Below are 24,316 nucleotides of genomic sequence, written 5' to 3' on the forward strand. Positions count from 1 at the left end.
AAATCTTTGAATCTCCACTCGCGATATTATTCGGTTAACTTCCAGCGAGAGAACTGGGTCTGAGTCACACCAGCGATAGTTCGAAGATCTTCAAATTTATGTAAAACTCTGACCTCACGGCTCAGAAAAGTGAAAACTAACCTCATGGACTTTGTTGTTCTTCGGGTAAGGTAACGATACGAACTGGCGTTCTACGTTCATGCATCATGAAGGTAAAAGCTGAGGTGAGCGCAAACAGGCGTAAACTTGGAATCCAGTTACATAAGCGTCAATTGTATGTGTGGGCCTGTGGGTCCAATTTCGCAGGGCCGGGCCGTGAATTTCAATAACCAGGCACAAAGCAGATTCAATTCTCTACACGTAGTTGTACAAAGAGTAGATTTAGCTCTGTCCATCACTCACGAAGCGGGGGACTTTGCTGGAAGACATATTGCATGTAGACAGTTTCATAACGATCACCAGGAATAACGCATGCTTCGGAATATTTGCGGATGAGGGCGATCTCTTCAGGATTTAACTTGATCTCTGCTGCTCCCATGTTCTCCTTCAGGTACTATAAAAAAGCTTAAGGCATTGTCATCATTTATCGAAGACTAGTTAGCGACTTACCTCGACTTTCTTCGTACCAGGAATGACCAGAAAGTCATCACCTTGCGCAAGGATCCACGCCAAACTCACTTGGCTCGGGGTCGCATCATTGTGGTTCGCACCCACTTCACGAATGCGGTCTACGAGTTCGAGGATCTTCGGGAAATTTTCAGCTTGGAACCTATGTATGGATGCATTTATGTGAGTTTCGTCGGCCCGAGAGCACAGAAACATGGGTGAGGGCTTACTTGGGAATAGTCCGCCTGGTATCGTCTGGATCGAAGTCTTCTGGCGATCTCTAGTGGGGAAGAGAATATATCAGAGGACGAAAAGAGTTGGAAAGCACCGAGACATACAAATTGACCTGTGATCAGGCCACGACCCAAAGGACCATAGGCAACCACAGTAACGCCCAACTCCCTCGCTGTTTTGAGGATATTGAGTTCCTCGCTCTCGATGTCCAAAAACAAAGGGGAATATTCCATTTGGATAGCAGAGATGGGGTGAATGGCATGAGCTCTACGAAGATCCGCAGCTGTACATTCCGAGAGGCCGAGATGCTTGACTTTGCCTTCTCTAATAAGTGGGAGAATTGGAAGAGGTAAGCGGCGGGTGACCCGTAAGCATAAGTTCAAACGCACTTGACGAACTCAGTCATAGCACCAATTGTTAACTCGATAGGTGTTCTTGCATCGGTTCTATTATTGAAGTAGATAGATTTATTAGAATAGGGTAATGAGGTTGTAGCTCACCTGTGAACATAATAAAGGTCGATAAAGTCAACTCCGAGCCGCTCAAGCGATTTAGCACATTGCCCTTTTACGAATTCGGGATCGCCACGAACGCCAGAAAAGTTGGGGGTGTACCCGAATTTGGACGCCAGGAAGATTTCATCCCGCTTTCCTGTGCGTTTGAACCTAGAGAAGAAGATACGCTATTTAGAACATTTAGAACGCGGCGAGGTAGCCTAAACAAACACCATTTCCCAATGAGTTCCTCAGAGTCACCGTAGATGTCGGCAGAATCCCAATGATTACATCCGGCAGCGAGAGCAGCGTCCAGGACCTGTTTCATCGGTTTTGAGTTACTATACACCACCCGTTGCGCCTACCGGGGTAGTACCTCAAAACGCTCTTCATCGTTCCCAATTTTGCCATAGTAAGCACTTATCCCCATAGTACCGAGGCCAATGGGGTGAACAAGAGCATTTCCTATCCTTCGTGGTGGCAAGGACATGGGAGAGAGCTTACAATAATAATAAGGTAGGGCCGAGTGCGAATTCCCTTACCGTCGGCAAAGTCCGAATAGCCGGAACTTGCCGTATTCGCAAATTGTTCCTCAAGCCTCCTGTCATATGATCGTCAGCTGAAAAATGCGCCATATTTCTGAAAACAACTCTCATGGCCCAGCCTTTTATCCAAGTTCGAGGGAATAAATTCGTTGTCAGAGGCCCTAGTAATGCCGAGGACGAAATCGTACTACGAGGTGCAGGACTTGGAGGATGGATGATGTATGTGATGGGCCCTTGTACTTGTTGGCCAAAAGTAACCCAAGCTTTAGGATGGAAAACTTCATATCAGGTTTCTTCGTTCCCTTTGGATCGAGTAAATCTTTCACTTAATGTCATCAGGCTTTCCCGCTTGCGAATTCCATGTCCGTGAAGCTCTGGCTACCTCCATTGGACAGGAGCAAGCCAGCTACTTCTTTGAAAGGGTAATCATCCCTCTCCCTGCACTCTTGACTCGAGCACTCACCTACACCTTCAGTTTCTGGAGTATTTCTTCACCAAAGCTGATGCTGTCTTCTACAATTCTCTCGGACTGAATTGTATTCGCATCGCCATCAATTACAAGCATTTCGAAGGTTCTGTTGTTCTTGTTGTTGTCACGAAATGATTAAACCGTTCTAACGATACAACAGATGACATGAATCCCCGCGTTCTCAAGAATGATGCATTCAAACATCTCGATCGCGTTGTTTCCTTGTGTGCTGATCAAGGCATTTACACTATCATCGATTTACATGCTGCACCCGGAGGGTAAAGGCCCCTTTCATTATACGGTATTCAACAAAAACTGATCTGTCGGTTTACACAGACAAAGTGGTGGTTGGCATGCAGACGCTGGAACTCACCTCGCTAATTTCTGGAGACATAAAGACTTTCAAGACAGATTCATTTGGCTATGGGAGCAAATCGCTGTTCATTACAAGGAGAACACCTGGGTTGCCGGTTATAACGTACGTTCGCTTCCGGAATACATGTCCTACACTTAAAACGGTTTTTTTTTGTTTCCAGCTTCTCAACGAACCAGCCGATCCCCATCCTACTCATGCTAGACTTCTAAATCTCTATGACCGAACATGTCATGCCATCTCGTCTATCGATCCCAACCATATCATCTTCTTAGATGGCAACACGTTCGCCACGGACTTTAGCCATTTCCCCGACGACGCCGCAGAACGCTGGGGTACCAACGTCGCGTTTGCAATCCACGACTACGCCACATATGGATTTCCAAAATTCGAAAACAGGGCAGAGCACGGTGTATATACAGGAAGTGATGAGCAAAAGCAAAAAATGCGTATCACTTACAAGAAAAAAAGGCAGTGGATGGATGAGCGCGGGTTCTGCGTTTGGAACGGTGAATGGGGACCGGTTTATGCTAGGGAGGAATATGACGGGGGGAATGAAAAGATGGTGGAGATCAATAAGAGGAGGTATATGGTTTTGAAGGATCAACTGGAAATTTATCGTGCTGTGAGTCCGATTTCGCTGGTACCGCATGTCGATTACAAATGCAAATGGGTTTACAGGATCGCTTGAGCTGGTCCATCTGGCTCTACAAGGATATCGGGTTTCAAGGCATGGTTTACGTGTCGCAAGACACGCCTTACATGAAACATTTTCGTTCATTTCTTCTCAAGAAGTATCGGATTGCTGCTGATGCGTGGGGTGCAGACGACAAGCTCGTCAAGGGAATATACGATCCGATTGTCAAGCTCATCAAGGACTCGGTATCAGCATCTGATCAGAACAGAATGTATCCACCATTATGGAGTACGGAGGAGCGTGTCACTCGGATAGGGAGAACGATTTTGGTGGCAGAATATCTGGTAGCTGAGTGGGCTGACATGTTTAAGGAGTTCGTGACTGGAGATGACTGGAAAGCCAGACTCGACGATTTGGCGAAAAGTTTTCAGTTTGAGAACTGCGTAAAGAGAGACGAGCTGAATGAGGTGTTACAGAGGAACGCAGGTACTATTTAGTATCGTTTGTAGATCATACTTAATTCCGGTCAAATCGTTCGGGGAGCACACTTGAAATTCATCATTATTTCAAGCAGAAAACTTACCAAAGATTCTTCAACTCTTACTTACGTACTCAAAGTTTACGACTGGCGTTAACAGCATCAATTAAGTATCAGCAGCAGGACCTATAACATGGATGTAGAGGAAAGTAAGGATGCATATGACAAACAATCTACAGATATGAAAATAGATATCATACACTCGCCGAAACCAGGGATGGGTTATCAGGTCAAAGACGTGGACTCTGGGGTCCTTATCACGTCCTAAGGAAAAGGAAACTGGTGCTCCAGATCCAAGGTAGTAGCTCAAAATATCCTGGACCTCCCGTTCAGATGTCCAAGTGAGGAATCAGGTCTGTCCACTCGGCTTTCTGCAACGCGGAGGGCGGGAGATCTACCAATTGCTTAGCCGCCAGTATCATCAACGCAATACGTGTTGTCGAATAGGACAGAACGAACATAAGAACGAGGAACCCCTTCATAGGGATGGAGCCTTCTGTCCGCCGGTCAGTCGCCCTGAGAATATTGAACACATGCACGAATCCAACTACCAACGGCAGACTGGTCATTATTAGTGCGAAAACGGTCCAAAGATGGTGGTCCTTAATATGGCCGGAAAAGTCGCGGTAATTGAGCATGATGGGGATACAGTGGAAGACGCCGAGTAAAACAGCACTGGAGTAGGTTAGAGCGTAGGTGAGTGGTGATCTGGCCTCCTCGAAGGTGCTGGCTGAGAAAATGTTTCCGCATTCCGGTTGCGGGGCCTCAGCTGCGTCACCGTTGAAGGCGTAGGTGAACAGCCTTGTAACAGCCAGTAGTGGTAGCGTTAGGCAGAAGCACAGCGATACTGGTTCATGACTGGATGGATCACAGTAATCCTTCTCGATCCTGCACGCGAATGCATCGGATACTTCCAGGATCCATGCTTTGAGGGTGATGATAGGACGTGTGATCAAGCTGTAGGTTGATCCCGCCTGCTGAGCTGGTTCCGCCTGAGGGCGAGGTATAAATTTGTCGGCAACTTGAACGTGAACAGGAAATCGGACTCGGTAAGGTTTATTCCACCAGAAAGAGTAGCTCACGAGGTTGAGAGCCGCAGAACCAAGAGCAAGAAATTCCAACTCTGTGATAGCAAGCCCTTTAACCCCTCGCGCTATGCAACTGGCAATAAAGGACAGTGTTTGGATGATCGTGGCAAGCTTGCCAATGGTATCCATGGAACTGAGTTTCGAGATATCCTCCTCGGTTATGTTTATCAGACTGTTGGCCGCACAACATTCGAGCAAGCACTGGAAGGATTATCAATCAGGGAGAATAATACTAGTCAGTGAAATGGCACTGACAGATGTCTCGGTTTGGGAGGAAACGCTCAATTCGTCGAGCTTCCCTTTCTGCCTGCCTTCTCCATTACGGTCACGGTCGAAGTGCTGAGAAAATCGAGGGTCCCACAGGTGATAGAGGAACTTTCCGTTGGCGTCGTAAAATGCGAATCCCCCCATGAGAGCGAAGAATGCATGTGTTTTCGTCCAACCGTACACTGGAATCAAATTGAACTCAGCGTGAGGTTTAAATGCTATCGCGCCGGCATCATACCTCTGTAACCTTTCGCCATTTTCCGAGCAGCCAACCATTGACGAATCGACCAGAGAACCATAAGCTCCGGAGCAATGAGAGCGACGAATGTGATCTTTGCCTCATCCCAGAACACGAGAGCCCAGTGTTGCGAGCGGCATAGGTTTGGGACATTGGGGTGAACGGACGTCCAGGCGCAGAGAAAGATCACGGATAGGCAGGTCCAAATGATTTCTGCTGTGGTACGAGTATCATCGCATATTGAGGGTTCTGAAGCTGAGGTATCGGGTTGTCGGGAAGCGATGTGAGAAAGAAGAAGTATTAAAGACATTTCTCTCCGACGGGGTCTGTCGTTTAGCTTAGGTCTGATGTCGAAGCTAAGCTTCAGCTTAAGTACCAAACGACGGCAGTGTTGAGCTGCGCTCACCTATTGCAAACAATCGTACCCAATGCCTGACTATTTCTGCTCTATGCCGCAGATCTGATCATGAGGGGTGGAGCTGAATGGCACTGAAGACGACAGGCTAGAACACCGAGAGTCCGACTTCTTCTCGCCAGCCATCGATCCATATCCCAGTTATTAAACGCCGGTGATCGAGTGTATATGGAGAGAGGGGCTTCCATGAATACATCTGGAAGAGCACGCCTGTTGAGGATGAAAAACACGTGTACTACGCAAATGATATTAGGTTTCTTGCATTTGACGGTGTCGCATCGAACCTGTCCGTCTAGAGCGCAGCTGTCCGCATCTTGGAGGTAAACATAGCAGCGAAAGACTCTTGACTCGGAGGATGTTGTCTGCAATCTGAATTGGTTCTGTGGTGAAGGTTGCTACATGTCGTGGAGTGGGACATAGGCAAAAGTGACATGTAGAGCATGGCACGTAAGTACAAACAGACAGCAGAAATGGAATGATACAGTAGAAAAAGAAATACGATCGATTGACGATCTACGTCCACGGTTGCCAGTGCCAGCGGACTAAGACTGACATACCATAACGGGAAGGTCACACGCGTCACCAACACGCGACTTGTTTTTCACCTCTTCCCTACTGATGTGTGACGGTGGAGAGCAGGGAATGAAGTTCGTGAGCGGCTATACTGGTCTCATCGATAAACGGGTGTCAGGCCGGACAAAGGCCGAATAGGTAAGTACTGTCTTGTTCATTTTTTCCCCCCGACAACTGTCATCATATATTCAAAGTGCTGTAAGAATGAGCATGAACCTCAACAAAGACATAATACTTATACATATCGTGCGCTTTACCTATGTTCTTTGTTGCGTACGAAGTTGACTACCCTCACCGCACAATCTTGCCAAAATCAAAGTCGGCGGCCGCGAGTTCCTTCCATATCTCAGCCATGGTGCCCTGCAAAATATCAGGACGGCCTAGTTTCCCCCTCTTCATCAACACTTGTATGTATTGCTGCAGTGCTAGACCTGTCATGGAAGGCTCCTCATCCCAAATTGACTTGAACCCAGATGTTTGTCAGCACCATTGGCAAGAAATAGTCAGATTGAAGACCTACCGCGCTCAACTCGATATCGAAAACTCTCTTGGGCCGACGAACACGTACAGTGGGCTGGTTTTTTCCGACGCTGAGCTCATCAAGTACAATCTTGACACTGGCGTTGAGGATAGCCTGCACGACGATACCAAGTGCGTTTAGGACGAGGGTCTTTGCACGTTTACAAGCCTCCTCCCAACACTTGTCCCACAATCCCCATATTGTCCCCCACATGATTTCCCTGGACTTGTGGTGTTTCGGATGCAGCGTAGATTCAGTGGCCCGAACAGCGTCTTGAGCAAAGCACAGGGCGCCGTCTCGAGCACTATTCCAAGCCAAATCAAACATCCCTTCATTCAGTAGCTTCAATTGTTCGGAAGGATCATCTGGAGCTTCCGACCGAGCTTCCGCCTTAATTCTATCCACCTGCTCTCGTGGTGTAGTAATCCCTAACTCCTTCAAACCTCCGTGTAAAGCGGCAGCCTGAACAGCCCAAAACTGAACAGTTCTAGCCTCAGCAAGCTGCCACCAGCGCTTTGTAGCAATGACATTTTGTGCTATATCTCTCGCCGAGTGGACATCCTGCCCATATCCAACGTTGATAGCGTCGACAACTGCCGGCCACAGCTGCTCAATCAGTGCTTTCTCGACTTCACACCGAATAATTTGCTTGACGCCATCGTCTACCCACAACCGATCGCGTGCAGCCTGAGGGATGTCGATATGGTCGAGGACTTGCTTGTACACGTCATGCGCCTTTTCGGCGAACGCCTTCTTTATCTGTTTAAGCAACGTATCCCGTAGATTCGACGGGAGTTTGGAGTTGAGTACCAGCTTGGCGAACGGCTTGAGGATCCCATCCGGTAGCTGCCAAACCATTCGAGTGATGATAGTCAACCCTTCTCCGATACGCTTCCCCTCGTCGGTGTGTCTTTGTTCCTGCTCTCTAAAGACGCTGACAGCTGCTAGAACCGAGTCTCGAAGTGTGTGCACCGCTGAGTCTACGATGGACTCTGCAAGGGCGGGTAGGTGCTCCTTGCGCTGCAAGCGGTCCATCAGCTCGTCTTTAGCGATGAATGGGGACTCGATGTCCAATAGGCGCCTTGCAACGATTGTCAAGATTGTCCACGAGTAAAAGAAACAATTGTAATCGCGAAGGTCGTATCTCTTCGCCCGTTTATGCTTAGATATCCGATAACACGACAACAGTACGACGAGCAAATCGATTTTGCCCCCAAGCTGGATCTCGACCTCGAGGTGACTCTTCCTCGCCAGCTTATTGAGATTGACCTTGAGATTGACCCTCATCTCGTCTGTAAACCTCACTCCTGGCGTACCGCTGGATAAACCGGAGAACAACGAGGGATTGGCCTGGTCCGTGGCGCGCCTGTCCAATTGGTGTACAGCTTTTCCATCAGCCATGTGCAGCAAGACGAAACGGTGGGTAAGCCTTTTCGAATACCTGTTGAGACTCCAGACCTGTAATTTTTCTATTTTTGTAGGATCCTTGCCATCGGGGGAACCATTGCGCGCACGAAGGCTCTCGTACCAACGGTAGACGTCCGATTGGAGGGGATCGTTACCCCAGGAGCCGAGGTCGAACACCTTCTCCTCCAGATTCTGCGGACCATCCAAGGGTGTTGAATAGATGTTAAGGGGATAGAGTACAGGCTCACATTCAACGTTCCAGAGAGGGGTTCTGAGATCCCTCGCGCGACTGAGGCATCCAACACACCATCATCGGCAAGTATGTTCGGTATCGATGGTCTCGTTTCTGACATCTATTGGAATGAATTTTCAGAGTCGCAGAATGAAGCGAAGGACATAATCATCACGGTGCTTACAAGCTGGCTCCCCAAGGACTGCAAACCTTGAAACTCGAAGGGTGGCACTTGTAGGTAAGGACGAGCCTCACTTTTATTAGGCCGTTCAAGTTGACCTCGGGTATGATCTGGCGTCAGAAATATAGACTCTCATTGGTCTGCCAGCGTGAATGTATGGAGTGCCGGAGCGACACAATTCGCATCACTGGCGTATTATGTGATAAAGTGAGATGGCACAGTATAGAGACCCCGGACACAAGAGGTAACCGATTTGACAGATCTGTACACCTCGTCGCAGTATGAACTGATTAAAGTCGGCGCGAAGTTCACGGTTGGATTTCCCCAGGGTATGGGTCACCTATGAAAGCGGCAGTTGGTTCGCTCGGACTGTCTACAAGCTCAGTGCATCTTGTTTCTCTTCTTTTCTGGCAGATTTCACTCAATACATTTTTTTAAACAGTCAGCAGGCCAGGACTCCGTGACATAAAACGTAATCTCATTTGGGCGGTTATGAGGCTAGAAGATCAGCGTTTGTCCGAACGCGTCGGACTTATCGGAATTCACACGAATCAGTCCCCCCTACCTAGGTGTCCACCGACAATTCATCGGGGTTGAACATTTTCGGCCATGGCAATTGTAGGACTCAATACGGCTACGATTGCAACTCTCCCCAATTCAAGGATGGGCTGCAACTCAACAACCGGGCCACCGCCATCGCCTAGTTAGAGATTTTGTGTAAAGGTTAGGTAGCCATTGTTGAATCTGATTAACAATTTTCAGGCTTCCGCGGTGATGGGGCTCTACCTTGGTGACTGACCGATGAAATAAGATTGAGAATTCGGGGCTGCAATCGTGAAGGCCATCAATGCAATGGTATCTTAGTATTTCGTCTTTGGATCTTTGGGCTTTTGGGCCGTCTCTCTCACCTTCTCCATCTCACGTCTTCCAGCCCAACGCCGGTCACTGCAGGAGTTCGGCAATGGCCTCCACAGAAGTTAGGTGGAGTATTCAATATGGCACATGTTCAATGTGCATTCTACTACCTATTCCGATCATAGACCAGCTGCTAATGGAGGAGTTCGTGAAGTTTAGGTTGAAGTTTCTGCCAATTAGTTGTGTTCAGACGAGAAACGATCGAAACCGTGACTTATCAATCTGAACTACAACAAGATTACACTTTAGTTGTACACACGAAAACAGGGGAAAGTTTGGTTTTTAAGGAGGTCTGTACATTCATCAGCATAGCCATCCGGGAAGGACTAGATGTGTTCATGAGTGGGGACTGACGACAGAAAGCTTTAGAGAGAAGGCAAGCACCTCGCACATTGAAAGTAGCTTATCCTGACGTTGCACCGGTAGCCAAAGCTCTCTTCCATTAATTTCTGTATACCTCTTCACTGCCTCGGATATTGTATGGAGCGAAGAGAAAAGTTCAGGTTGGGGTACGCAGAAATCCAGCAACGTCGACTCCAGTAGATTGTAAATAGTGCCCTCCATTTCCAACATCTGCAAGCGTTTGCCAGGTCCCGTATTTTGATGTCTCGCCATTGAGGTTTTCAGATCATAACACAAGCGCTTCACAGTCCGCAAGCAAACAGATTGAATATCGATGCCGGTGCCTGGAGTACTAGTAGTAGGCCCAACTACTGGTAATGAAAGAGGACCTGAGGAGGACTCAGTATTCTGCGCACTACCGAGTAACTTTGCCACTGAGGCATCAACATCGTCTGCCACTGGACATCTCCACCAACACTCGGTGACATTAAAAATTATCCAGCTTTCAAGGTCTCCCGGGTTTCTTCATCCAGTGAAGGGTCCACCTGGATACGATCTTGGACGTATACAATGTTTCTAGTGATTTCCGGGTCCACACCATTGCCCTATTAACACAAATCAATAGGAGTAAAGCCTTTCAACACTAATAAACATACCTCTCGATCCAACCAGGAAGTGACGGCTCGAAAGAAATCGAATAATAAGGTCCATCGACTCCATGACGCACGGAGCCCCCGTGATCCAGCTTGTGAAGGCAGATAGACACCGGTCGCAACAAGGAGGCTGAGAAGATCGAGAGAGCGAAGGTTATCTAGCAACTGCTCGCTAGGCTGTTTCACGGAGGAGAAAAAGTCGCCCCCCTTCCGGAGTAAGGTTTCGACAAGCAGGTAATCGAAGCTGTAAACCAGATATAAGAGGTGGTATTCAATCACTAGTGCGAGTCTCCATACCTCTTCCCCTGAGGCTTGCAGAGTTCACCAAGAGCTGTGAGCCATCGACAAGCAAGGAAATCGCGTTGTTCAAGCTCATTAATGTAGAACTCGGCAGATCGAGACTCGTTGCAGAGGTAATCGGTGAAGGAAGTGTGGTAAACCTTAATCTCATCCTTTGGGCCGCGAATGTCGAGCACTGAATGCATTGCTCGCAACAAAAGGCCTACTTCTCCCGGTGAGAACCCAAGTAATAGGTCAATGAACTCTGGGTTTTTCAGTTTCTCTGGCAGTAGAAGAATTGCACTAAGGATAGAGACAAGCTTGTCTCGTTTAGGAATGACTGAAATTATTATATAATAAAGGTTGTCGAGCTCGGGGAATGGGGATTTCAGAGAGATTCGGTTATATGGACTATCGAGGATTAAGTGAAGTTGCGCGATAGGGTGTGAATATTCCGCTTTCACAACTTTCATCGCAGCCGTCGCATAATTGAATTGGCCTGAAGCCTTCCGAACCAAATGCTGAATTTCAGCATCGGAAGGCCATGGGTTCGGAAACTCGAGCTGGAAGTATTTGGGGTTTGTGCGAACGCTGGTGAGTTCGACGCGAAAGTACCGTTCGATATCTTTGTTCGGCACATAAGAATCATCCAGCTCTATGCGCCTAGTGAGGATACGATTGCTTGGGAGATCGAAGGCCTCTCGAATCCATGGTTCAGGACGGCTACATATCAAAAGTCGGAGAGGGAAATGAGGGAAATGTTGATAGGCAGATGTGAGTATGGAGATAAGGCGCAATTGGGCATCACTGTCATTGCACTCGTCCAGGCCATCAATAACGACAAGATTGGGATCTTTCTGAACCCACTGAGGCAATAGTTGTTCTTGCACGCCTCTCCACCAGCTCTTTTCCAGTAACGGTGAGACAATGAGCTTCGTGAATTGATCTTCCAATTTAGCTTCCAGGATCGTGGGATCACTGGCGATCTTGCCATGGATGATAGGGCGTAGCCATGGTATCGTGGTAACAAGAGCGTGCGCAATTGTCAACATGAGGAAGGACGGGTTGTTGCGCTTGGGGTCGGATCTGAAGAAGAAGAAAGAGGCCGCAAGCCAATTGTTTTTGGCGCATGATTGCGCAACTGTCAGCGCGATGGCCGACTTTCCTACACCCACAGTTCCCGAAAGCCAGCATATGGGGCTTCCAGAAGTGTTCCATTCTTCAATATCTCGTAGAACTGCTTCTCGGGTTCCGGGAAGACAACTGCCGCGATCAAACTGCAAATCGGCATTGTAGGAAGCTCTGACACCGGCGACTGCATCCCATAGAGTTTTATGTGCTGTAACGACCTCAGTCCGGATTGGATGGTTGTCTATTATCTCGACTCACGATTGGCGACCGTACTAGTAGCATGGAAATTGCGAACAAGGTCACGGCCCACGTTATTGAACTCTCCGCCATTTATCGTGGAACACTGCGTTCCATTGAACATATGATTGGTGGTTGATTGACTCGTAGGCGGTAGCGACATCGAGAGCTGGAATAGAGCCAGTTGGTATGTGGGAGGCGAAAATGAACACGTTGCTGTCTGAGGCTTGTGATGGATGACCAACACGCGGTAACATCATCTCCATCTAAATTCCGACGTGACAGCTGAATGCGAAAGGGTAGCGCAATTATGAGATCGAGAGCTGAAGCTCGGGCGATGATACTCATCCGGCCTTCTCTGATATGCTTCCCCTCGTCTTTGTTCCTGCTCTCTAAAGACGCCGACAGCTGCTAGAACTGAGTCTCGAAGTGTGTGCACCGCTGAGTCTACGATGGACTCTGCAAGGGCGGGTAGGTGCCCCTTGCGCTGCAAGCGGTCCATCAGCTCGTCTTTAGCGATGTATGGGGACTCGATGTCCAATAGGCGCCTTGCAACGATTGTCAAGATGGTCCACGAGTAAAAGAAACAATTGTAATCGCGAAGGTCGTATCTCTCCGCCCGTTTATGCTTATATATCCGATACATTCAAAGTTCCAGAGAGGGATTCTGAAATCCCTCGCGCGACTGAGGCATCTAATATAACACACCATCATCGGCAAGTATGTTTGGTATCGATGGTCTCGTTTCTGACATCTATTGTTGTGGATTTTAGAGTCGCAGAATGGAGTGAAGGACATAATCGTGCTTACAAGCTGTCTCCCCAAGGACTTCGAGCCTTGAAGCTTGAAGGTGGCACTTGTAGGTATGGGCGAGCCTCACTTTTACTAGGCCCTTCAAGTTGACCTCGGGTATGATCTGGCGTCAGAAACATAGACTCTCATCGGTCGCCCATATTCCTGAAACAAACACAAACTGTATCCGCCAGCGTGAATGCTGCCCATCGAGAACACTTCATAGATTCAGGGTTCGAGGCTGGGAGATTGTGCAGGGAACATTCTGGTTCTCAGTCTGTGAAATAGCTTGCCTCGATCGATGTGATGCGCCGGTTCTGATGGACTGCGCGAGTTTGACTTGCGGAGGTTTGGGCACCGCAATCATGCACGAGGTGTCCTTACATCTCAACTCCATTGAGGGCCGAGGAGCACCTAGGGCTTATGACAAAATAGACGGGTATGGGGCCGGCACATACTGTACCAAAATGAGCGGAGACAACCTAGTCTGGGCCCACTAGTAGTGCGTCCCTCGTTTTCTCCTTTTTTTGGAGATTCGTGGCTACGAAAAAATTCAATTATGTATAATGCATAATTGTTTCAAGCAAAAAACTTACCAAAGATTCTCCAACTCGTACTTAGACCGCATCCATTAAAATATACCATATATATGCTAACCACAACAACGTCAGCTTGGATTCTCGCGCAAAAAGGGAGAAAGTCATGCAGTTTGTCCTTCAGCACAAACACCACTTCGGCGAATCAGACAGCGTGACAGGATCATTTTGTGCAGGAATTTCTTCAACGACCTTTCCCCCCGTCCAGGTTGTTATGATGCAAGAGGAAGTTGAAAATACTATCGTATCGAGGACGTAAGATCCTGTTGTGCAGGCGCCAATCAGTGAGATCTAGAGTACTAGTTGTACTTGAGATCGAGAGCTGTTGAACGTTGAACGGCTGTGACCACAATGTGACTCAACCATGCTACAGCTTCTTTGATGTTTCATGTCGCCAACCACATTTCCCTCAACTTCGTTATGCCCGGGGTATAAACATGTCCAAGAATTTGGACCTGATGACGAATATGAAGAAGGAGAAGTCGAGTATGTGACTGTTGCACTGGAAGGTGCTGAACCTTCTCTCATATCCAGTAGCGAACACATGAGGCTCATCGTAGGAAACCACTCCTTTATGTTTCCGATTGATTGATTGATTGAGGCGTATGATAGGGACTCGACACACCCACACCTTTCATGCAGCTCTCGGGGACCATACTCAAAGGACAACATGACATGTTAATTGGGAGTGAACTACTTTTCACGGAGAAGAAAGGTATAGCCCATCACAATCTGAAATTGGGTTCTGCATCCATTAATCATTTTACACAGATGAACAAGACCGGTCTAAACGTCACTTAGTCTATATTGGTTCGACGTCTCAACGTCTCCATTTCAAAGAGGTCCAACTACGATCCAAAGTCGCTTCAGAGGGAGCTGCTGTCGGAGTTGATGCCGATCGTGGAAACGATGAGAATACGACGTCAAAGGTTTCGAAAGCCGCTGGGACTGGCGAAGGAAGCAAAAAAGCGCGAACGCCGAGGAAAAGCCGGAAAGACCGCACAAAGGAGCTAGATGGGGAGGGTGAGGCAGGAGAGACCGAGGATCCTAATGCACCAAGACCTATGAGACGGTCGGGAAGGAAAAACGCAAAGCGTAAACGAGGACATGATGAGGATGATGCAGACGAATCATAGTCCCGAGGCTGACGCTGAAGGTTGAAAACGTTGAACGCCTGTCAACTCAGCCATTAGCTGATGAATTTTTCGCGATGAAATGTGAAACGTCGGCCATCTTTGGATCCTTAGCACATCAGAATCCCGTGATGAAGGGAGACTGGGTATATTATATCTGTTATCCAAAGCCTTACCATCACCAGCCCACAATTCTCATTCTCAATGCCCCCCTCATCTAGGCTCCGCCATCCCATTTCCGTCAATACACTACGCTCTACCACACGAGCAAGAGAAGCCTCACCGGCATCTTCACCTCCTTCCCCCATCTACGTACTCCCTTCTATACCATTCACAGGAGGCCTTCTATATTCACCTCCCTCTTCACCTCACGACTCAACTCATACGATCAACACTATTACCAAACGCTGCGTCTCCCATTCAATTTCAAAAGTCTCACTTCCCGACCAAACATCCATATCATCACCCGTGGCACATGTACATGATCACAAGACGCCTGAGTCCGAAAAACGCTCAGTACAGCCGCAAAAATGTCCCATCTTATCTAGAACGAGCGATGAAGTTTCGTTACGCTCGGTACTTCGCCACTCCACTGCTGACGGTCTCGGCGATGTGGGACGGACGAACACACTCGACGTCAATCGGCGTGAAGAGAGTGCTGAACGGCTCAAGTCCCATACTCTGGTTGCAAGAGTGAAGGATAATAGTTGCTATCCAACGACGATCACATTAACTGTATTTCGGATTTTGGGCGATTGCAGTGAAGCAACCGAGGTTCTTATTGACACTGGTAGAGAACGATGGGTGAATGTCAAAGGCATTGGGAACGGTAATAATCGGGTGTAGAGCCAGAGCTAAAGACGGAAGGCGTGCCAGGAGATGGACATGTTCCTCGAGATGGTTCTAGGACTCTTCCCGATGTCACCACTTCGGCGACGGACCACCGCTATCCACTTCATCCCGTCCAGAGCTTTATCGCCCACGCTCGACTGAGCGGGGCCGTTTTCTCGCACCAGATGCCGAGCGCCCCACCCACTTCGCTGTCAGGTGGGATTCCACCGGCACCTTTCAATCTCAATCCCTATGATATCCTGTGCGGTGATTTGAAGGCATTCTAGTGCCGTCCTCATGTTCGTTTAATTCATCATATTTATCATGGATCTGATGATGGACTATAATACCCACTAAGACTACGTCTCTTTTTGTATCGTTGTAATGATTGTTAGTTATGTATATATACAAGGATAATTAGACTTGACAGACGTCCGTGTAACTCTTCTCGCGAGATTCAGATTGACGTGTCCCGGCCCACTATCCCACGGAATCGCTCTTGACCCACTTCCACGATCTCATATTAAGTATTCTTGTCATGTCACTCTTTGCCATATAGAAGCTCCTCTATTCAGGTCTAAACAATCACTTTTGACAATTTGCACATCTATATACGATGAACTCTCGGAAAGTAACAAAATCGGCAACTCGAGATGGAAGACGGAGAAAAGTTACCAAGCAAGCACACAAGTTTTCAGATGCAGCTTCCGTTTTAATCGACTATTCTTCAGTGAGCTAGTTCCATTCGTACTCTCTCCAAATTGCTGATCGTTCGTAATTCAAAAATAGATTCTTTCCATGGTTCTTGGAGGATGTTGCGCGTGAGTGAGCCACTCGATCCAGATTCTTTGCGACGTCGAACCCGAAAATTGAGAGCGAGGATAGGAACGTATGGACATATGAGCAACTGCTCATGATGAATCCTGCAATCGGTGAGTTGTTCGGACGTTCGGTACCTGTCAGCAGCTTGAAATGAGATCCCTTAAAGGTTCCGCCCTTACGTTTTCGCAGATGATATTCATCACCACACAATCTCTGCCTTCTTTTCTCTACTTTCCTCGAAATCAGGACAATAGAAGATCTATTTTACCTCGTTTGAAACCAAGACAAGTTCCGTTGTCTCAATGGGCACTTCAAGTTATCGTTCTGACTACTGGATCTCTCTTGAACAACTGGGCATTCGCGTTCAATGTTCCTTTAGCAGTTATGATTGTCTTCCGGTCTGCTGGTACGGTTACAATCCAATTCTTTGATAGAGGGAATGGACCTCAACCTTAACAGGCTTAGCTATTTCCATGCTCCTCGGTTTCGTGGTCCTCAAGAGACGGTACACGCTTTTACAAGTGGTGCGTACGCAGCTACTAAGAACTATTCCCTCCTTCTCCTCACAGCTTTGACTCACCTCAGATATCCGTCGTATTGGTCTCGGTCGGAGTTGTATTGGCAACGTTGTCAAAGTCCCCCGGCTCACACTCGAAAATAGAGGGATCATCAGCAGACGTGAAAAGATATTCGATCGGAATTGGGATGCTCGTGGTATCTTTGCTGCTGACGGGGATCTTGGGGATTTTGCAGGAGAAAACCTACAAAAAATACGGACCGTGTTGGAAGGAAGGAGTTTTCTACACAGTGAGTACTTTTCAATTCATGTGGCTCTTCAGGTGTTGAGCTTATTCCTTTCTAGCATTTTCTTTCTCTTCCTATCTTCCTGTTCCTCATTCCTGATGTCAAGCAAGGCTTAGCCAGCCTTTCAGGAGATGAAAAATCGACGTTCGTTGCGTGGTTAATGTTGGGCGGGAACCTGATCACACAACTTGTCTGCGTTTCTGGCGTAAATCGCCTTACCTCTGTATGTTGGCCCTTTGCGCAAATTCCCAGATGTTTGACCGATCGTTTGGTTTCTTTCTAGCGAGTGTCGTCTGTATCGACGAATCTCGTCTTGACCACCCGTAAAGCTATGAGTCTGTGCATCAGTGTGTTATGGTTTGGTGGATGGAATTCACGGTTAGCTGCTGGAGCTTGTATGGTTTTCTCTGGCAGTTTGTTGTTCAGCGTGAGTAATCACGCAAAGAAGGAATCGGACAAGAAGGATCAATAGAGGTGAACCTCATGATCATTAGAGGGTCAGTGGGGAATGGATTTCTGTATGTCGGTCCAACGTAATGAAATACTTGTCAGGCACGCAATTTCGCGATATGACGACAGGTCACACGATTTAACTTTGAGTCGCTTGATATTAATAATGATGACCTCAGAAATCTCTTTATAAGCTGCAGGCGCACAAGTTCAGATAAATTTCTCATCCCATCGCCCACCTTCACACAATGGCCAACACCGCAAACGCAGAGCTCCCTAAGCTCGATTACCCTTACGATGGTCTCGAACCTTACATTTCTAAGGAGATCATGACTCTTCACCACACGAAACATCATCAGACCTATGTCAACGCGCTCAACGCTGCTGAACAAGCCTATGCCAAAGCATCCACTCCCAAAGAGCGCATTGCTCTTCAAGCAGCTCTAAAGTTCAACGGTGGAGGTGAGTCCACCTATCGATCTCGATGATCTTCGATAAGGTTGCTAAGCACAAAAAAATCCCTTGAAGGACACATCAATCACTCCTTGTTCTGGAAGAACCTTACGCCTCAGAAAAATGGTGGTGGTAAACTGTCTGACGGCCCTCTCAAGAAAGCTATCGAGGAGACTTTTGGTTCTTTCGACGCCTTTAAGAAGGATTTCAACACCACCACTGCTGGTATTCAAGGTTCCGGATGGGGATGGCTCGTGAGTATCTTTTGTTCTTATTTTCCTGTCGTGATTCTAGACTCTCTTAAATTCTATTCCATTGTTTGATTTGACCTGTCACCCCGAATCCTTTACCCGCGTGTCGTTTGCGTATCTGATATCCCCGCGCACGTTTTTGCAGGGTGTGAGCCCGAAGACGGGGCGACTCGAGATCGTCACCACTGCCAACCAGGACCCTCTTCTGACCCACACTCCCGTCATCGGTGTGGATATCTGGGAGCATGCTTTCTATCTCCAGTACAAAAACGTGAAGGCCGATGTAAGATTTAACTTTACCTCAATAATCTGTTGGGTCAAGGTTGACTCATATCTCTTTCTCAGTACTTGAACGCTATCTGGAACGTCATCAACTTTGACGAAGCCGAGAGGCGTTTCAAAGAAGCTACTAGTGGTTCCAAGCTTTGAGCTGATGGCGAAAAAGTGAATAAGAAAGACATGGAGAATGAAACAACCAGTGTAGTAGTATAGTGCTATTTGGACATCGGACCCAAATGCAATTTTTGATCTTTAAATTTTGTCGTTACAGGCCTGGTTCCATTGTCTGTTAGATCTCGCCGTTTGTGGCTCACTTTTCCGCCTCTCTGTTCTCCAGTTGAGTCGTTCCTTTGTAAGATATTTACTGATCATGAAGATGGCGAACCCAACTGACTACTGTTATGGTATCGCAAGTCCAGAAAGAACGAAACGTAAGGCCGAATTCGATACGCCACAAAAAGGCTTCCAGGTAGCATGATGTTCAGTGTAAATGCCCGCAACACAATCACGAATAACATCCTGCAAGACACTGAGAGACAAAATGGTCTTTGTAGGCTGATCAAAATCGCTCGTTCTACACCGAAAACGTGGGCGGGAACGGGAGACTGGGCAGACGAGGATATTCTTCAATCGTTTTCTGTCCACCAAGCAAAGTCATTTCCGGCCTAGAGTTGATCTCTGGAAGGCGGAAACTGTCAGCCGGATCGACAGAACGTGACGGAAGAGCACACACTCTGCATCATCTGGAAGGTGCGAGATAGGTGGCACCTAATCTCTCGAGTAGAAGAAGATTTCAACTTCTTCAGGATGACCTAGTCGATCTCTTGTTGGTATCTCATTAAACCGTTCGTTCCATTCTCAGGGACAAACGTGATCTTTCGTCCCAAAACTACTTGCGTCGAGTTCTCCTCGGATTTCTTCGCGTAGAGCCTCCGAGCGAATGAGAGCGGAGCGGTGGGTCACAGAAGACGCCGGAAGCGAAGCTGGAATCAGTTCTTTATTCATAAGAAGATCGTTGGCCTAGTCCAAAACTTGCACTTCGCATGAAGTTCACATCAGAAATGAGCTCGTCGTCGACCCGGAGACTGTTTCAACGTTGTACATCCTACCACTCCCAATAGTGGTTTCCTGGTGGAGGTAAGATCGACGGACGCCGAGACGGGAGAACGCTGAGGATCTCGGCTCAATTGTTTGTTACATGGTTGCAATCTAGTTGGACGTTCGCGACTTGCAAACTTATCTCAACTCAAAGTGAGTTGAGAAGCTACGGAAAAAATCATTGTGAGCTATCATGAACGCGCACGATATAATTCTAAGACTAACCAGATTAGCTCGAAGAGTTGTCGACGCACTTGAGCAGTCGGCGCGTGACCCTACTCCCACCCACATCTATGGCACGTGGGTCGGAAACAGCCGAATTGCGTTCTGTGGACTTGTACCATGTAAGTTACATTCAAGTTAATCCGCACTACGGTAGTGATTCCCGCTATAGTCCCTTGCTGGAATGAAATCGTTCGAACATCTGAAATTTGAATTCAAGGAAACCCGCACTACCAGTTGCAAGATTTTGACGTCGAGACCACGGACATTTCCGAGCCCCGCTGCCAAAAGGGCGAACTGGGTCACAATCTGATCCCTCTGAAAACGTGGCTCGCCTTCAAACTATTTTATTCGGGCTGGACCCTTGGTATCTAATATCTATGAAACTCGGAGGTATGACTCGATCTTCAGGCTAGAGTAACGAAGGGGTGAACAATCCCATGGAATCTGCAGCTCCACGTCGTTCCCTACATGATCCTCAACTGTTGAACTTAAAAATAAAAGTTAACCACACACACCGGCGCCCCTTTGATTCGTGAGCCCCATGATACTCCCCGAAATAAGAAGAAGGCGTTCCCATTTGCATGGGATGATGCTAAACACAAAAAATCGAATGGCTCACGCCACACAGCGCCGCTCTTGACGTCGCTAGTATGTCTGGACTTACCGCCCTTCCCAGCTCGGGAGGAACCACAGTCAGGTCTCTTCGCCGCTTCGTCAAGGGTAGTTTCATCGGTGTATCTAGCTTCACCCTGATCTACTTATATTCCTCCGAAACAGACTAGTGCGCTCACATTCCTCGAAGTGTTAAATTTAAATCGAGACGGTCTCTGACGATACGTTATGAACCCCATTTCTTTTCGGCCTACACAGTCTCGGGCTTATGGTGAACACACACACGCACACATATAATTCTCGGACAAAACGAATGACGAGCTTCAAACGATAGAAGACTTGAAACATTACACTCAAGTACGTAAGGTTCGTACGTATATATACGATACGCAAAAAAGTGCTGTGGCAGGAAAAAAATAATAAAACTACATGCCTTACACGCCATGCACAATATATCCAATATCCCCATGCCCCCCAGTAGCTGTTTTAAAAAAACCTTTGAATGATCCGTTCGTTCATGGAGTGTAGCGGAAATTGGGAGCCTTTTCAATGAATACCGTCAGTTCAATGCACAGTAGGTCTTAGGAACCGGTAAACGGATACTTTACCTTGTCGGCCAACTCGCTGACGTCCACCCTAGTGTTGGCAAGAGGAACACCATACTTTTTGTTACGGCGAGCATTATCCATGCGATATGATACCTTTGGAAACCACGTCGGTAAGTTACAACGAACAAACCCTGAGGGTAACTTGAAGCTCACGGTGAGAATGAACGAACAGATGGTCGCGAGGAATTCTAGAGCGCAGCAAACTATACGGGCAGCCGGCTTAGTTTAACAAAAATGTGGACAGAACGACGGGTGAAACACCAACCAGCGAATCCTTTACTGCAAACGAGGGTCAGAAATGAGTTGACTCGACTAGTAAGTTTGCTCACAGGTATCTTGGTCCTTCAATTTTGGGTAGCAGATGAGATCCGAGGACACTTCCACACTGGCCCATCGCCATGAACATGGGTATACCGGTGGCTTTCTTCGTTTCAGATCCAAGGTTATGAGCGACTAGAAGTCATAGACGGACAATGTCAGATTTTTTAGTCAACAATGAAGAAAGTAACAAGGCCTTACACCAGGCGATAATAATACCAATAGAGGTATATGTTCCACTTGTGATACAAAACGTCGCGAAATACCGTACAGAGATGTTCGTAGGCACCAAAACAAGGATCCTAGTGCCGTTCAGAGTTTGTTATGGAACATCTATTTGGAGGAATATGATCTGAGAAACGCACAGGTAACCCACTCCTCCGATTGCAGTGGCGATCATCATGAAAATTCCTGATCAAGGGACATAAATCTCAGTCCTTACAGAACATGTCAAATTGAAAACACACCTCGACTTTGTAGACGATCCGAAAGAGCCGCCAGGGAAGTCAAAACGATGGCAGCAACAGCGTAGGGCGGGACGGTCATCAGTTGCGATTTGGCGGGAGCTAGGGGAGTATCTTTAGACAGTGCATAAATAAGCAAATTGACAACACATACAAAAACCGAACGATCGATTAATGGTAGGTAAAAAGGCGGACGTAGACGCCAGAGACGCATTCAAGCCAAAGTAGATGACTCCAGCAACATATATCTATAATATCACCGGTGAGCACAACCACCCGCAACACATATACTCGTGAATCATGCTTACCCTCCAATCACGAAAAGCAAAACCAATATGAGCTGAATAAATAGGCACCCTCGTCAGAAACGGTTGGTTGAGATTGAGATCGGAGAAATTTTTCATGTACCTTTATTGATAGTTTGTCCAACATCTGAACTCGTTGCTCGGTTAACTCGAGCCAGCGCGAGTTCCCGCTCCCGTGTACTGAAGAAACTTGTGGTTTCGGGCCTATTGGGGAGAAGGAATAGGGTGGCGACTCCGAGGGCAACTGCGGGTATACCCTAGTGACCAGGAATATCAGAGACCTCCTACTTGAATTCCCAAATACCGAGACCAACCTCTACAATGAAAAGCAGACGCCAATTGGCGACGCTAGAATGCGCCAACCCAATGCCGAACGCCACGACACCTCCAAAGGCACCAGCCACAGCGGCGAAAGAGAACCAGTACGCCATCTGGGCGAGAGCAACATCAGCTAAAACGGCAAAATCACTAGACTTTCACTTACCCGTAGTCCCATTTCACCTTTAGTGTAGAACAGAGCTTTTTGAATATCAAGTCAGAATCGAGGACGCAGGTACATCTGGGTAGAAACTGCACAAACAGAAATAAACGGGTATGGCTGGTCCGAAGCCCGCTTCAAAGACACCCAGGAAAACTCGCGTGGTCGTCAGTCCAGCAAAATTGGAAGTCGCCGACTGAAAAGTACCACTGTGAGCCCGGTTTTGAATGAAGAAGGGTTTAAAGGTTAAGGCTTACCATCAAAGTTGAAGCGATTCCCCAGCCTATAGCTGAAGAAGCCAGCCAAACACGCGGGGGGAACAACTTTGAGACAATTGTCGCGGGAATCTGGAGGAGAATCTGGAAAATAGGACATGTTTGAGAGGTCAATAAGAGTAAAATCAAGCAAGAAGACTCACGTAGCTGAAGTAGAACCCAGAGGTAGCCCAGTCGAATAGTTGACCAGTTGCATCACCACCGAGAACGTCTGTCTCCAGACCCTGTAACCTTGCGTTGCCAAGGTTGGTTCGATCGAGGTCTGTTGGGTGTTGAAGCGTTCACGAGGATGGATGTGGGGGTGAGGGATGGACTTACAGGCGAAGAGGTAAAGTAGACAGGCCATAGGCAAGATACGCCTATCTAGTTTGCGCACCAACTTCCTCTCCTCGTCGAACCAGCAATCGGCGGGCTCGCCCTCTTGAGCAACTTCGGTCTTGTCGTCCTCCTCTAGTGAGCCTGGAAAGTATTTTTCGGACATTGTGCTGGCTGAAATGAAGACAGTTTAGGTAGGACGCACTGGTTCACTCTTTATAAGTATCCGAACTGACCCTGACGTAACAGAACGGAGGTCAAATTATCGCTCATCTCGGGGGAGGAACGTCCCCAGTCTGGGGTCAGATCGTAAAGCGAATAAGATTCGACCCATATTGAATCGGCCGAAGTGTCTATTCAGTCTGGGCGCTTCACCCACAAGACGTTAACATTCCAGAGATGAACCAACGACTCCACAAAGCAGATCTGATGATTGTTCCTCTCGCTAGAGGTACGTTTTGAAAATCCGAAACCAGGGACGGTTATTTTTAGAACTCTCCTGTAACGTGGGAAACGATAAAGCCTTGAAAAAAGAAAATCAGTGCAAGTTCCTCTCAGATGCATATGCAAGGACTTGGGCATTTCTCGTACCGGACTATTTCACAGAGACCAGGCCTCTGAGCGCATAGGTGTTGTCGGAATTGCGGCCGATGGCGCGGAGGGTGACCTTGAATAATTGAGCCAAGCCAGAAACTAGCCAGAAACAATCTGAGACGACATGTGTGTCCGTGGTTACCCTCACCGAACCTGATGTGCATGTGACAGGTTCATCTGACAAGCTCCGCGTAAGCGGCGTACACACGTGCTTAGACTGCCGAATGACGGCAGCTGAA

At 47.7% G+C, this 24,316-nt stretch overlaps 10 protein-coding genes across 13 annotated transcripts; 5 read left to right on the plus strand and 5 right to left on the minus strand.

Annotated features, from left to right (window-relative positions):
- Window positions 1–320: 320 nt before the first annotated feature.
- On the minus strand, window positions 321–1,834 carry STR7_2 (Aldo-keto reductase str7). Of its 2 annotated transcripts, XM_043160361.1 has the most exons (8): window positions 1,711–1,834; window positions 1,568–1,653; window positions 1,341–1,505; window positions 1,230–1,286; window positions 945–1,164; window positions 837–886; window positions 610–769; window positions 321–553 (listed from the first exon to the last, which is right to left on the minus strand). In XM_043160361.1, the coding sequence occupies exons 1-8, from the start codon at window positions 1,822–1,824 to the stop codon at window positions 395–397; spliced, it is 1,011 nt and encodes a 336-aa protein (XP_043002317.1). In that variant the 5' UTR covers window positions 1,825–1,834; the 3' UTR covers window positions 321–394. The 2 variants fall into 2 exon arrangements, with proteins under 2 accessions (XP_043002317.1, XP_043002318.1); XM_043160362.1 differs by having other exon boundaries at window positions 1,568–1,834.
- Window positions 1,835–1,942: 108 nt separating this feature from the next.
- E1B28_003384 (uncharacterized protein) lies at window positions 1,943–3,942 on the plus strand. Its single transcript, XM_043160363.1, has 8 exons — window positions 1,943–2,098; window positions 2,149–2,168; window positions 2,219–2,301; window positions 2,355–2,451; window positions 2,509–2,626; window positions 2,685–2,826; window positions 2,885–3,346; window positions 3,403–3,942. Exons 1-8 carry the CDS (start codon window positions 1,989–1,991, stop codon window positions 3,853–3,855), a joined length of 1,485 nt encoding a protein of 494 aa, XP_043002319.1. The 5' UTR covers window positions 1,943–1,988; the 3' UTR covers window positions 3,856–3,942.
- A 41-nt stretch (window positions 3,943–3,983) lies between these two features.
- Window positions 3,984–6,397, minus strand: E1B28_003385 (uncharacterized protein). The gene is made up of 4 exons (XM_043160364.1): window positions 5,896–6,397; window positions 5,490–5,845; window positions 5,240–5,433; window positions 3,984–5,185 (listed from the first exon to the last, which is right to left on the minus strand). Exons 2-4 carry the CDS (start codon window positions 5,797–5,799, stop codon window positions 4,226–4,228), a joined length of 1,464 nt encoding a protein of 487 aa, XP_043002320.1. The 5' UTR covers window positions 5,800–5,845; window positions 5,896–6,397; the 3' UTR covers window positions 3,984–4,225.
- Window positions 6,398–6,768: 371 nt separating this feature from the next.
- On the minus strand, window positions 6,769–8,757 carry E1B28_003386 (uncharacterized protein; the record flags this gene model as incomplete). The annotated part of the gene is made up of 3 exons (XM_043160365.1): window positions 6,769–6,939; window positions 6,998–8,596; window positions 8,653–8,757. 3 exons carry the CDS (start codon window positions 8,755–8,757, stop codon window positions 6,769–6,771), a joined length of 1,875 nt encoding a protein of 624 aa, XP_043002321.1.
- A 3,873-nt stretch (window positions 8,758–12,630) lies between these two features.
- On the minus strand, window positions 12,631–13,020 carry E1B28_003387 (uncharacterized protein; the record flags this gene model as incomplete). The annotated part of the gene is made up of 1 exon (XM_043160366.1): window positions 12,631–13,020. One exon carries the CDS (start codon window positions 13,018–13,020, stop codon window positions 12,631–12,633), a length of 390 nt encoding a protein of 129 aa, XP_043002322.1.
- A 1,130-nt stretch (window positions 13,021–14,150) lies between these two features.
- Window positions 14,151–14,898, plus strand: E1B28_003388 (uncharacterized protein; the record flags this gene model as incomplete). The annotated part of the gene is made up of 3 exons (XM_043160367.1): window positions 14,151–14,318; window positions 14,375–14,477; window positions 14,534–14,898. 3 exons carry the CDS (start codon window positions 14,151–14,153, stop codon window positions 14,896–14,898), a joined length of 636 nt encoding a protein of 211 aa, XP_043002323.1.
- Window positions 14,899–15,099: 201 nt separating this feature from the next.
- E1B28_003389 (uncharacterized protein) lies at window positions 15,100–15,741 on the plus strand (the record flags this gene model as incomplete). Its single annotated transcript, XM_043160368.1, has 1 exon — window positions 15,100–15,741. The coding sequence occupies one exon, from the start codon at window positions 15,100–15,102 to the stop codon at window positions 15,739–15,741; it is 642 nt and encodes a 213-aa protein (XP_043002324.1).
- A 427-nt stretch (window positions 15,742–16,168) lies between these two features.
- Window positions 16,169–18,018, plus strand: E1B28_003390 (uncharacterized protein). 2 transcript variants are annotated; one of them, XM_043160370.1, is made up of 9 exons: window positions 16,169–16,456; window positions 16,516–16,547; window positions 16,601–16,658; window positions 16,715–16,954; window positions 17,008–17,072; window positions 17,134–17,355; window positions 17,411–17,575; window positions 17,636–17,931; window positions 17,982–18,018. In XM_043160370.1, exons 2-8 carry the CDS (start codon window positions 16,539–16,541, stop codon window positions 17,822–17,824), a joined length of 948 nt encoding a protein of 315 aa, XP_043002326.1. In that variant the 5' UTR covers window positions 16,169–16,456; window positions 16,516–16,538; the 3' UTR covers window positions 17,825–17,931; window positions 17,982–18,018. The 2 variants fall into 2 exon arrangements, with proteins under 2 accessions (XP_043002326.1, XP_043002325.1); XM_043160369.1 differs by lacking the exon at window positions 17,982–18,018 and having other exon boundaries at window positions 16,612–16,658; window positions 17,636–17,919.
- E1B28_003391 (uncharacterized protein) lies at window positions 18,019–19,123 on the plus strand. Its single transcript, XM_043160371.1, has 4 exons — window positions 18,019–18,264; window positions 18,331–18,509; window positions 18,652–18,789; window positions 18,852–19,123. Exons 1-4 carry the CDS (start codon window positions 18,051–18,053, stop codon window positions 18,933–18,935), a joined length of 615 nt encoding a protein of 204 aa, XP_043002327.1. The 5' UTR covers window positions 18,019–18,050; the 3' UTR covers window positions 18,936–19,123.
- A 1,860-nt stretch (window positions 19,124–20,983) lies between these two features.
- Window positions 20,984–23,725, minus strand: E1B28_003392 (uncharacterized protein). 2 transcript variants are annotated; one of them, XM_043160373.1, is made up of 18 exons: window positions 23,689–23,725; window positions 23,487–23,627; window positions 23,312–23,430; window positions 23,151–23,252; window positions 22,996–23,089; window positions 22,900–22,934; window positions 22,730–22,846; window positions 22,519–22,672; window positions 22,419–22,450; window positions 22,265–22,358; window positions 22,114–22,212; window positions 22,012–22,057; window positions 21,848–21,948; window positions 21,658–21,781; window positions 21,594–21,607; window positions 21,482–21,531; window positions 21,329–21,421; window positions 20,984–21,262 (listed from the first exon to the last, which is right to left on the minus strand). In XM_043160373.1, the coding sequence occupies exons 2-18, from the start codon at window positions 23,512–23,514 to the stop codon at window positions 21,236–21,238; spliced, it is 1,329 nt and encodes a 442-aa protein (XP_043002329.1). In that variant the 5' UTR covers window positions 23,515–23,627; window positions 23,689–23,725; the 3' UTR covers window positions 20,984–21,235. The 2 variants fall into 2 exon arrangements, with proteins under 2 accessions (XP_043002329.1, XP_043002328.1); XM_043160372.1 differs by having other exon boundaries at window positions 23,487–23,725.
- Between the last annotated feature and the right edge of the window lie 591 nt (window positions 23,726–24,316).

The sequence above is a fragment of the Marasmius oreades genome, chromosome 11, assembly GCF_018924745.1.
Source record: "Marasmius oreades isolate 03SP1 chromosome 11, whole genome shotgun sequence".
NCBI lineage: Eukaryota > Fungi > Basidiomycota > Agaricomycetes > Agaricales > Marasmiaceae > Marasmius > Marasmius oreades.

What these genes read in the sequence shown, in the direction of transcription:
- STR7_2 (XM_043160361.1), bottom strand. Translation starts at nt 1,824, where the DNA reads ATGTCCTTGCCACCACGAAGGATAGGAAATGCTCTTGTTCACCCCATT. An exon ending in GCCTGATCACAGGTCAATTT is followed by an intron (nt 887 to 944) that starts GTATGTCTCGGT and finishes CTTCCCCACTAG; the next exon opens with AGATCGCCAGAAGACTTCGA. An exon ending in CTGGTACGAAGAAAGTCGAG is followed by an intron (nt 554 to 609) that starts GTAAGTCGCTAA and finishes GCTTTTTTATAG; the next exon opens with TACCTGAAGGAGAACATGGG.
- E1B28_003384 (XM_043160363.1), top strand. Translation starts at nt 1,989, where the DNA reads ATGGCCCAGCCTTTTATCCAAGTTCGAGGGAATAAATTCGTTGTCAGA. An exon ending in CCAGCTACTTCTTTGAAAGG is followed by an intron (nt 2,302 to 2,354) that starts GTAATCATCCCT and finishes CTACACCTTCAG; the next exon opens with TTTCTGGAGTATTTCTTCAC. An exon ending in AACTGGAAATTTATCGTGCT is followed by an intron (nt 3,347 to 3,402) that starts GTGAGTCCGATT and finishes ATGGGTTTACAG; the next exon opens with GATCGCTTGAGCTGGTCCAT.
- E1B28_003385 (XM_043160364.1), bottom strand. Translation starts at nt 5,799, where the DNA reads ATGTCTTTAATACTTCTTCTTTCTCACATCGCTTCCCGACAACCCGAT. An exon ending in AATGGCGAAAGGTTACAGAG is followed by an intron (nt 5,434 to 5,489) that starts GTATGATGCCGG and finishes ATTTGATTCCAG; the next exon opens with TGTACGGTTGGACGAAAACA. An exon ending in CCTCCCAAACCGAGACATCT is followed by an intron (nt 5,186 to 5,239) that starts GTCAGTGCCATT and finishes TAATCCTTCCAG; the next exon opens with TGCTTGCTCGAATGTTGTGC.
- E1B28_003390 (XM_043160369.1), top strand. Translation starts at nt 16,343, where the DNA reads ATGAACTCTCGGAAAGTAACAAAATCGGCAACTCGAGATGGAAGACGG. An exon ending in TTTTAATCGACTATTCTTCA is followed by an intron (nt 16,457 to 16,515) that starts GTGAGCTAGTTC and finishes ATTCAAAAATAG; the next exon opens with ATTCTTTCCATGGTTCTTGG. An exon ending in GTTCTTGGAGGATGTTGCGC is followed by an intron (nt 16,548 to 16,611) that starts GTGAGTGAGCCA and finishes GAGCGAGGATAG; the next exon opens with GAACGTATGGACATATGAGC.
- E1B28_003391 (XM_043160371.1), top strand. Translation starts at nt 18,051, where the DNA reads ATGGCCAACACCGCAAACGCAGAGCTCCCTAAGCTCGATTACCCTTAC. An exon ending in TCTAAAGTTCAACGGTGGAG is followed by an intron (nt 18,265 to 18,330) that starts GTGAGTCCACCT and finishes AATCCCTTGAAG; the next exon opens with GACACATCAATCACTCCTTG. An exon ending in ACAAAAACGTGAAGGCCGAT is followed by an intron (nt 18,790 to 18,851) that starts GTAAGATTTAAC and finishes TCTCTTTCTCAG; the next exon opens with TACTTGAACGCTATCTGGAA.
- E1B28_003392 (XM_043160372.1), bottom strand. Translation starts at nt 23,649, where the DNA reads ATGTCCGAAAAATACTTTCCAGGCTCACTAGAGGAGGACGACAAGACC. An exon ending in TGGACAAACTATCAATAAAG is followed by an intron (nt 22,451 to 22,518) that starts GTACATGAAAAA and finishes CTATTTATTCAG; the next exon opens with CTCATATTGGTTTTGCTTTT. An exon ending in GGATCGTCTACAAAGTCGAG is followed by an intron (nt 22,058 to 22,113) that starts GTGTGTTTTCAA and finishes TCCCTTGATCAG; the next exon opens with GAATTTTCATGATGATCGCC.